The following is an 11601-nucleotide window of genomic DNA, read 5'->3' on the forward strand; positions in this document are numbered from 1 at the left end:
TATTACCTGAAGGACACTGCACAATACAAACCCAAATACAAACCCAAACAATTTCTGTTTGCTTTCTTGTTTCACAGTGGGCCGGTTTCACTCCCCATTAAAGAACAATTCTAGTTGTAATCTCATTTGTAAGATTAGTGAACTTAGTTCAGGCTTTAAGCCTCAGTGTTTAGGGGCTTTTATGTGAAAAGCCAGGGGAGGAAGTTCAGCTGTGCTCTGCATAAAAACCTTGACTTTTTCAGTGTGGGAAAACTCAAAAAGGTGAGGAAAAAAGTGTTGCAATAATATAGATTAAATGACAATTACATCTTTATTTTTTGATATACTGTAACCATTGCTACCAAATAGAACAGCAATGGTTTATAACTTATTTACCAGTGTATAAATGTGAAAAAGTATCAGCCAAGTTTAACAGGTGTTCATCCTGAAATGTAGTTAAAAATACATCTTTATTTTTGTGCTGTGTTTTTTCCAGCCTAGTAATCCGTGGTGAAAAGGATGAGCAAGCAGTGTTGTGCAGCAAAGATAAAACTTTTGACGTGAAAATAGCAGATACCTCAAATATGCTGCTGTTTATTCCTGGTTGCAAAACTCCAGAACAACTGCAGGCGGATGAAACATCGAGTAATATTATTCATTCACAGGTATGTCTTTCTGAGGTCTTGTTTGTTTGCTTTAATTCTCTACTTTCTTTTTCTCTATAATTTCTTTTATGCAAGATGAGTACGTGAAGCCTGGCTGGGATTCGGTTCCCTAAAAATATAGGTTTCTAATGCCATTTTAGATGCCTTGTGGTATTGATCTCGCTTCAACCTGCCACTGCAGAAGAATGTGATTCTCCTGTAGGTTCTTTGTATATTGAATAGCCCCAGGAGGACATCTTTTATAAATGTGCTTTATACACAGGGGGCATGCTATACCTGGGGTGTTCAAAATTACTCTAGGGCCTTTCTCTAGGCAACCATAATGCATGATAATTATTGTTTCTAAGAAGTGAAAACTCTTGGTTTATTTTCAGTGGATAGTAATTACTTGTGGTAGCTATTAAAAGCCTTCAGAGAAAAATCTAATTTCTCAGTGTTAGCAGCAGTTTTTAAAATAAGCTGTTTGCAGATTGAGTCGTCGGAGTTCTGTCCCCAAAAGGCAGATTGTACTATGCTATGCCTGAATATTATTTTTTTAGATACACAAATATATATTCAGAGATGACTCTCAGATGGCATCTGGAAGATTTTGTTGCACTGAATGATTTTAGAGTTCTCAGTTTAAAGAATTTGTTGTTCTCTTCTGAAGCATAGTTAGTAAAATTCTGCTAAAAATAGTTAGGCAAATATTGTCATTATTTGCTGTAATGGATTTAATGACATCATTGAGGAGTAATCCTGCTCATCCGTAGATGAGCATAATAATCAAAACAACATCGTTTCTTCTGTGAAGTCAGCAGTTCAGCTAATAGGAAAAGTTAATTCAAATTGAAGTAGATTAATGAGAAAGTAATATTCTTCCATATTCCTCTTTTGCTGTGTTTAATGATCTCACTAGTCCTCTGAAGGCATACATGCCAACATAATCTAAATGTGATTTGCTTAGGAATTACATTTGGGGTTTTATTTCTGAGAGCTTTCTTAACGTTTTGAAAAAAGTTACATGGCATATTGACACTGCAAATTGGGAAAAGCAGCAAATTTATTGAGTATTTTGAGGCTTCACTGCACTTCTGCAGTCTCAGCGCTGCCCTCCGTACCACTTGCAAAGCTAACACTCATGGCCAAAGCATCTGCCATTTTACTCACACAGACCAGCTGCAGTAAGACATTTGGGATTACAGATAAGAATTATTTTATTTTCTAGGCAGAGTACCTTCTTGTTCATTACCAAATTGTGCAGAAAATAGGCAGGGAGGTAAATGCTGTTTGACATGGAGGGGAAAAAAAGCTTAGACGTTTATCAGGAAGTTAGTATTTACCTGAATTTTGTGCCAAGCAAGCTACAGAATAGTTAGATTGAAAACTGAGAGCTCCATTTGAATTTGGGTAGGATGTGCTTATAGGTGATTTAAATGGAACATTATTTTATTTGGGATGGGTGACCTTAAGGGGAAAAAAGTATTCTGGCAGAGCATTTAGGGTATTTTAAAGTACTGCTTGGAGGGTCTTAGAAGGGACTTGTGTCTGATGTGAAGCCTGTTCTGCTTCTGCCATTCTGTGCCACTTCTGTTGGGTTGGTAAAGAGCAGAAATGATGTGGAAAGGACACTGATACTCTGTCCTCTTCAGAGAATCTTCTAGGAAGTCCAAGCCTGTACCCTCTGAAATGCATCAGGGTTACCCTGAAGGTAAAGTTTTACTGGATTACACCTGAACTTTCTGTTGCACACTTTAAATGTGTGTCTTGAATCGGAGTATGGAACAGAGATGTCTTGTTAGTTGTGTGCAAGTGCAGTTTACTGTACCATTAATGTCTGTTTTACTTGAGCTTAGTGATGTGGCGATTCATTAAGCTGTAAAATGATGACAAAGTAGATGCCAAGCATGGGAAGAAGTGGGGAAAATGGAAGCAGAGCAATACAGGAGGAGTTTTATGGCAGTATTATAACTTAGTATTGAGAGGAAAAGAAATGTTGATGAGGACTGTGCAGGAATAAAGTCCTTTTTGATATTTTGTCACTTGCATGTAGAAATTAGTTGTTCCCTTTGTCATATGCACCATGAGCATATTTTTATCAGCCAACAGTATTTTTTAGCTCTTCAGTGCCTAAGGGAATTTTTTTTAATTGAAAGTATGACAATGCTTGTTTCATCTTTACAGTAGTTACCCAATTAATAAATTCTTGTTCTCAGTGACTAAATTAATACTTTTTGCTGACAATTTTCAGTGAGTTTCTTTAAAGCTAAGTGGTAGAATGAAATGTTTTAAGAGTCACCGTTCTTTCTTGTAGATTGCTGGCTTCTCCAATAACTATTGGGAATTAAGGAGATGTCGACCAAAACTGAAGAAACTGAGGAAGCTTTTAATGGAAGATCCATATGAAGGGCCAGACAGTCAGAAAGATCAGACTTCAGCATTTTCAAAGGTAAATCAGCGATGTAAATTACTTTTTCATAATTGGTAATGGGCTAATTAAATTATTAACTAGCTAAATACCTTCGCTTCCATGTTTCACAGTGCTGCTTTGATTTAATTTTTTAAGCCAAGTATTCCAAAGAAGTTGGTAATTATTAGCACTTCCACTGAGTATCAGGTGAGCAACCTTTTTTTGTAAAAAGAGAAAAAGGAAGGGCACTAAAGGAGACCAGAGATTTCCCTTTCTATGTGGGGAGCTTCTTGAAGGCAGGCTTCAGAACCTTATGTAAATTCCTTGAGTTACATGGTTGCTAATGTGCAGTGTAGCCTTTCCTCCTTCTTTGGGGCTCTCATGTATGACATGTCATGTACGAGCTAAGTATGAGGCCACAGGACACCCATGTACAAGTCACTTGTCAGTCAATAAGTTATGATGACAAACAGAAGCAGGGAGTTGCAGAAAATTATGAGGAGGGTACAAGGCTGACAAAAAGATTGACAGTACAAGAAGGGAAAGCACAAATAAAATCCCGTTCTCTTGCCCTTTTAGGTTTCCAGGAAATCCAATTTAGGATCTCAGTAGTAAGGGAGAGATCTGGGCTGTGCAACATATGATCTCAATTAAAAGGCTTATAAAAATCATGGAATTTTGTCAGTTTGGTTGGTTTTCCTTTTGCCTTTAAGAACCAGAAATGGTTACTCCAAAGCATTTCACACTGAGGCTTGATTGAAGCTGATAGTAGCAAACCAGCTGCTTGTGCTTGCATATAGAAACACAGGTGTTAGTTTTCTCCCTTGGAGAGAAATGCTGCCTCTCTCTGGATGATTAACAGTCTAATTTCTGTAATGTTTCATAATCTTCTCCCCAGCATTGCCTTTTCCCTCTTTCAGTTTTCCTACCCACTCTGGTCTAGGTGTGGGACATAGCAGCAAAGTAAGGGATGGCAGAGGGAAAAGGGCTTAAATTGTCCAGAAATATAAGCTTTGACAAAGGCTAGCAACACAGAGAGATGTTGTACGCCATAGTATTTACTGATAATATTATATGAATTCTATAAAAACATGTCAATGTCTCCCCAAACATTAGTGCCTAGTGTGAGGACTGATCTCCTCCATTTGTTCTGAAGGAGAATGTTTCATGTATCAGCTTATTAGACAGCAACTAGATATATCTGATAAATGTAGACAAATAGCTATGTCACTGGTGTGACCTTAATGTGAAAGCTCTCCATGGCATACCTCTTTCCTATGGGACTAATTCTCACTGAAATACCAAACAATATGTGTGCAGTAGAAGTTTTTGCTCTGTTGTTGCTTACACTTAATATCTACTAGGTTCTGGCAACAAATAAGCCACCTTTAGTCTGTTTGAAAACAAATCACTGTGTTTTGGTGGCTTACTGTAAATATCTCATGGTTTTCAGTTGTTTGTAATATATCATGCACAGAGAACTACAGGAAAAGAACCACAAGGAACTATAGCACTGGAAGGAAGCCTGGTGCACAGTGATGTGATTCAGCAAAGTAAGGAAGACTTAGGAACAGGCTAGTACACAGCTTCCTCAGGATGCACCAATTAAAATCCTGAGTTTTATGGTGAGATGGCAAGACATTCAAATGATTGAATGCATCTGAGGTCATGCATTTAAGATGTTTCTTATCCTTATCTGGAAATTGCTGGTATGGACATGATGCAAGTCAGCCCATTCTGTTTTGTTTGCCAGGGTGATGCAGTGGATGAAAGCATCCTAGCTGAGAGCAATGATTTTTAAAAATCAAAACAAAAAGCTGCTGGAGTGGTAGCCAGGCCTCAGAGGGGGAACAAATGCCAAGGACTCCTGTGCAGGGTCTGAATAGCAGTATCTAACTGTCAAACCCACTTGCATACTGACCTGGAGATAGTTTTGCTCTCAATTGCCAGCAGTGTTTTTGAAGTGTAATGTGTAATCATGGTTATCCTAGCTGGTACACTGATGTGAGTTCAGTGCTGCTTAGCCTGATGATGCTTCCACATGCTATCTATGAGGAGTGGCATAGCAGGAAGAGGAGACATTTCTGTATTTATTCATTTTCTTTAATGTGAATGTTGCAAGCTTAGTGTTGTTCCATTTGTGTTCCCATAATTTAATAGATTTCAAGTACTTAATCCAAATTTTTCTTTTTTGATAGGAAATATTCTTACACCATAACTAACAAGACTTTAATATTGGCATTGGTTAAAAAGGCTGTAAGATCAATTAAGGAATTGATGAAGCCCAATTTCCTATGGATTTGTCTGGTGTTCCTCCTCTTTTCTTCACTCCTCGTGATACCTTCTCTTCCTCCCATGTCTCCTAAATCTTTACCCCAGTACCCTCAGCACTATCCCATCTCACCAAGTGACTGTTTTGGCAAGAGCTGTATGTATTGTGACTGGGTCTGTGCTACAGGTCTGCTGGTTAGTTAGTGGACACCAAAACACAACACATGACTGTTGAGCTCATGCTGGAGGAGGCTTTCCCTCAGAGGAGGTAACTAAGATGGAGTTCTGACATCTATCCAAAAGTGATGAGTGATTTTTGTTTTGTCTTTTCTTTGAATCTAATAGATTAAAATATGTAATTTAGAAAAGACAGAATGCATTCACTTTTCCTTCTTGCTGTGATACTTCACTTGCAGTGCTCACTTGTGCTGGTTTGACACCCTGAGAATATAGGTGTATTTCTTAGGCATGGCACAAGGACTCCCCTGTAGTTAGACTGGGGTTTATACTGAAAAACCCTTTGAGAAAATGTTTTATGTTACAGGAGAAGTTTCAGAGAGTGTGGTAAACCTTAGAAAATTCAGAGCCTGGGGAAAGAAATGTCTATCTTCTAGGTCTTTCTTATAGTGCATTTAGCATGCTTGCTGAAGCAAAGGAGGACTAGGGATAATCTGTTTTATTTCTTTTTTTCCCCTTGTTGCAGTATACAACAGAAGATTTATTAAGTCTGATTCAAGCAAGTGAAGAAGAAGTACTGCACCAATTGCAGGTTATAGATGCCTGCAAAATTGAAGGTATTCCTCTCTAAAGAATATTGTTGCCTATAAAGAAATAACCCTGTGTTTTTTCCCCCCAATATCTGTCTCTTCTTTTTCTAAGGCCTGTTCTACATCCTTGTCTTTCATGGTGCAAGTTACGTCAAAGTGCTAAGATCTGCTTCCATATTTCCTATATCCTCTGCTGCTGTGAAGCTGATCAAAAGGATAAAACTGAGCAGGTGTTGACCAGTGTGGCTCTTACCAGGGTAATTTCTTCTTTGCTGCTACAAACACTGGCAACAGGGTATCCCACCCACAGCGAAAACATTTTTTGGCTGGTTGCCCTCTGCACAGATGCATGGGTACTGCTTTCTGCAGTTCTGGAGGCAAAAATACCTGATCCTTAGGTAACCCCAGCCCTTTTGTAGCCTTTTGTTCCTCCCAGACTGGGCTTACTTCAGAATTCTTCCTACTGTGTGAGGCAAGGCTAGAAGAAGTGCCTCACCTTGGGCCAGATCCTGCTCATCCTTTACTTGGCCAAGCCCAAACCTTCACCTGGATGCCAGGTGACAGCAGTCCTAGAGTCATACAGTAATGTAGGGCAGAACGTAGCTTTGGATGTTATTAGGTCCAAACTCCTTCTTTAGAACAGGGCCAGCTTGGAGCTGGCTGCTCAGGGCCTTGGCTGGTTGAGTTCTGAGCATTAAATGGGATTTGTAGTGTCTTTGTAGTTAATCTACATAAAAAATTATGAATTATCAGGATGATTTAATTTCTTTCTCCTTTATATTTCCCCTTACTATTCTGTTCTTTTTCTCAGTTTTAATCCTGAAAGGGATAGAATGCTGTTGCTGTACTTTGTAAAGGTGTGACCTAAATGTCCAGGCTCCCCTAATGTATTTTCAGGGAAACGGAATTAAGGTGTTAATATTTTCCTTCTAACACTGTTCTGTGGTTTTCTGTTTGGCAGGATATTGGAGAATTCTAGAATTTGACTATGAGATGAAACTCTTGAATCACGTGACTCAGCTAATAGACTCAGAGTCCTGGCCTTTAACTAAGGTTCCTTTACGTGCCTGCCTTGAGGAGCTTGGATCTCTAGAGCCCACGTAAGCAATTACTTCTAGCGCTTAAAATTTTCAACAATGATTTTTAACTATTATTAGTTGCAATCATTATTAATTACCTACTAGAATTGTAGTCTAATAACTGCAGATTCCAGTTACCGTGGTGTTAATGATAGATTTTCTTTGGCTTTAAAATATACAAGGGCATTAGTGGTTTAGACAGGTTAGTAAACTGATTTTAGTGTCTCTTGCTAACGTTTCCATGGATTCAGCAGCAGAAAGGTGACTGCTGTGCTGTGAATGATGGAAGTAGCATGTACTTGAGCCATAAATTGCTGACCATCCTGAAATACTTGTGAAGCTATAGCTATCCAAAAATGTTTCATTTACCCCTGGTGTGATGCCTGAGATGGTGGTATGTTTTCTGGTATAATCCTGAGTTCACATCTTAAAAGCTGAGTATGTTGTATTGCCATTTAGAGCCATTAAATAATTTAAGATTACTATTCAAACAAGGTTTTAAGTTTACAATATGTAGCATTTTCCATTTATTTGGCTTTTGGCTCAAAATGAATCTTGCTTTAGTATTAGTGTCTGGAGTTATGTTGCAACTTTATACCAGAGGTCTAAAAAAATGCCTGCTATTCTTAAGGGACAATTAACTGCCAAATTTGTGACTCATATCACTTCTCATTGGAAAGAAGTGGCATTACAAGAATCTCTTTTCCTTATTCGCCTTATACTTTTCATTCTTTGCTAGTTATAACTAGAAAGTGGAAGAAACTTCTGGGGATGACATGCTGATTTAACTCCCATATGTCCTTTTTGTCCCCTTTTGTCTTTTAACTTCTAAGTTTATGTCAATTTGTTCATTTCAGCTGTGAAGATGCATTCCATCCTCTATTCTCCTTGTTTTATTTTATTTTTTACCTCTCCATCATCTTTAACTGTTTCTGTAATGTCCTAGTGAACAATTTTAAAACTTGATTTCTTATTTTATTTTTTTTTTCCAGAGAAATGATAGAACATATTCTTTTAAGCTATGGAAAGAAATACAATGATGATGGTAAGTTTGGGAAAGTGAGCATATTTTAATTTTGCAAAAAGAAGATAGTTATTCATGAATAAGTGCAGATTTTGTGAGGATGGCCCAAACAAATTAATTTGCTAAGATGTCAGTAAAAGGAGGAAGCAAACAGTGATCAGTAAAATTGTTAGAAAAATTTTCACTAGAAAAAGAACTATTAAACTCTACAAGAGTAGGGAAAAATAAGGAACTACCAGAGGTACCTGAAGCAATTTGTTAGGTGTCTTCAAGCCATAACTTTGTGACTAAAGATGGATCACTTTTAAACTTCAGATGAACTCTCCTGCCTAGATACTCTAGGAGGTCTTGCCTTTCGTCCTATGAACTGCACCACAAGGTCCACTGATGGTATTGATTAAATCTCTGTTGCCCATCTCACATACAGACATAATATTTCAATGCCTTAATCTCAATCTGAACTCTTTCCTGTGCTTGCTTTCATCTCACCTTTGGTTGAAGTAGAGTTGCACTCAGCCTTAAAGGACAAAGGAAAGTAGTTGGAGTGACACAAAGTGTTTTAGTATATTTTGGTAGGTTGCAGAAGGAGTAGTTTTGAATTCCAGGAAGTCCAGATGACTGAAAAAGTGGAAGGAAATGTTTATGCCTGACGTCCTTCAGAGAGTTTTAGTCAAGGCAGTGAGAATGGAAAGAAATTCTCCTTATTCCTTTAATCATCTTGTATTATAAGGATGATTAGAGGAGTGGAAGTTTCATTTAATTGGTCAACCACAGACAGCAAATGCTTTAATACAAGCCATTCAGAAATAGGAATGAAAGCTGTAGGAAAAAGTGTTAACTGTGAAAGGGAAAAACAAGATATTGGAGGGGGAAATAAATGAATTTATATATGTGGATTAATCCTGTAGTTTGGACAGTGCTGCACACCCGTGCATAATATTCTGCTTCATTTGTTCTTGAGAATGACATAATTTATCCAAAGGAATACCAAGTTGGATTGCTCCCAGAGGAAAACCAAAACAAGGATGCTTGGTTTGCAGAAGACTGTAGAGCAGAATGGAATACAAGCCTGTTCTCTGTTTTTTTTATCAAAAAGCAAGGACCTAAGATATCTTTTTTTTTTGTTTCTCAGCAGGGGAGGTTTACTTTGAAATGCATGAAGATAAAGTATGCAGAGGTATAGCACAAATGCTGTTGCAAAATGTAGTTAAATTTAATTTATCAGAGTTTCAAGAAGTCTGGCAACAAAGTGTCCCTGAAGGGATGACAACAAGGCTTGATCAGCTCAAGGTAAAAACATAAAGAAGTATGGGTTCTTTTTCGGGTAGACTGTGAACTGACTTGTGTAGTAGGTAGATTTTATTGATTACTGGAGATGGATTTTGTTATTTCTGTCACATTTCAAGTTGAAGTATGTGTGACATCATCTGTGAGCATCAGTAGCCTGGGATCATGCCAGTTTGGGTTTCTGTAAGTCTGGCATGTTTGACTGTTGGAAAAAGTTGCAGCAGTGCTTGTAACCAGAGTAGCTGAAGCTATCGCTGAGCAGAGTGCTGTGACAGCCAGATGAGCAGCAAGCATTGTGAGAATCCTTTTGCTCAAAGGAGGCAGAGTGATGTTGGGACTCACTGGATTACTGGATTTCTCCCTTCCTTCTTGTCATAAAGGACATGATAAACACTGCCTCTGAAAGAGTGCCTTTATGATACTTTTTCACTTTGCCTCCAGTAGTGCAGTTTTAGAAGGCTTTGGATGTGCAGAGGGCAGACAACTTGGGTGGATTGCTGCCAGAAAGAAGGAATTTTAATGGTTTTGTCTTTAGTTAATATTTTCTCTCTGTTGCTGATAAGCAGGGCTTGGCTCTTGTGGATAAAAGCTCAAGACCAGAGACGATATTTCTGCTCAAGGTGGAAGACTTACCCGAAGACAATCAGGAAAGATTCAACAGCTTATTCAGCATACGGGAAAAGTGGACGGAAGTGGATATTACCCCGTACATACAGTAAGGATATATTTCTTTTTATTAAAATATTACTAGCATTATACGCCTCCCTTTTTCCATAGCCAACTTCTTATCACCTGTGATTGCCTCAAATACTACACTTCCTATTTTAAATTAATATGAATTCTGTATTAATAGAATCCTCACCTCTGGGAACTGTAACTGGTTTTTTGATTTAAATTGGTAAGCTGATGCTACTGAATTTAAATATGGGTAATAACCAAAATCCTTGTTTCTGAAGTAAAGAATATAGTTTTGCCTGTTGCTTAAACATCAGGCCAAGGTCTAAACTAGGTTTAAAGTATTTGTGATAGTCCCAGTAGTATTTTTTTTTTTCTTCCAATACCCTAATCCACTTTATTGCTATATTTACAAATATTTTATGGACTCATTTTGTATGATAATGTCTCTGATGCCAATGCCATCTGCTTTATTCCCTCTGTAGAGACTTATGTGCAGAGAAGCAGACAGTTGGTGCTCTCCTGACAAAATATGCTCGCTCCTCAATGCAGAACGGTGTTAAAGTTTATAATTCTAGAAGACCCATCTCATAACAAGAATTGTTTTAAGAACTGAGAATACTGAATGGAGTAAAAGTGAATGTTGCCTGTTCAGCGGGAGTTATCAGCCAGTATTATCCAGTGTTCTTCAGTGTAAGCAACTAAGCTTCTTGGTTGATTTCAGTTTTCTACTCAGCTACATAGGGCGTGAGGGCACTTGCCTTTTCTAAGGAACTGTAGTGACAGCAGCCCATGCCCATCTTCTGCCTCTGTGACTGTAGTTATGCCAGGGGTCAAGCTACTTCCTGAATACACTTTAGCTGTCTATCCATAAACTGACACTATAATCCAGGAGGTTTTAATTTTTAATTGAATCAATAGTATTGATTTCAACAGCAAAATGAAATGTTTAGTATTCTGCCCATTGGAGTGAGCATTCTTAAAGTTAAAGATTTAATTGCAGTGTTGACATTCTGAATACTACAGAACCTGACAAGCTCATGAACAAATTATTCCTGATGGAGACGACACTAGTCTTAATTTTGGAAGGTGGTTCTTCTTGTGGTCATGTCCGTAAATAACATCAGCAGAAGCTTTTGTCGCTTCACACTTGGCAGAATTGCCTTTTAAATACTACAAACAACCAAATTGCAATCAAATGTGAAGATACATTGTATTATGAACTCCCTAAAAGCTGCCACTTAGAATGTAGCTGAGGTAAAATTAATGTTTTACAGAAGTCTGCCTTTGCTGTTTAAAGAGAACTTAGAAAACTTGCTAATATGATTGTTATGGCAAAAAACTGCATGCAGAATTGTGCCTTGAGAACTTGGGGTGAAGTAGTGTTCTGTGCAGAGCAATGAAATGGGATTTTTTTTTATTATTGTACTGGTTGGTCGGGGTGGCTGGGATTGCGGGGGGATTG

General features: G+C 38.0%; 1 protein-coding gene across 1 annotated transcript; it reads left to right on the plus strand.

Moving 5' to 3' along the window:
• Positions 1-475: 475 nt before the first annotated feature.
• Positions 476-10730, plus strand: DSCC1 (DNA replication and sister chromatid cohesion 1; the record flags this gene model as incomplete). The annotated part of the gene is made up of 8 exons (XM_008949741.1): positions 476-644; positions 2938-3072; positions 6008-6098; positions 7033-7171; positions 8143-8195; positions 9307-9464; positions 10028-10176; positions 10622-10730. Coding segments are annotated over 8 exons (1003 nt in total), but the record flags the coding sequence as incomplete, so codon positions are not given.
• Positions 10731-11601: the final 871 nt, after the last annotated feature.

Source organism: Merops nubicus, unplaced genomic scaffold (genome assembly GCF_000691845.1).
Source record: "Merops nubicus isolate BGI_N331 unplaced genomic scaffold, ASM69184v1 Scaffold53571, whole genome shotgun sequence".
Taxonomy (NCBI): domain Eukaryota; kingdom Metazoa; phylum Chordata; class Aves; order Coraciiformes; family Meropidae; genus Merops; species Merops nubicus.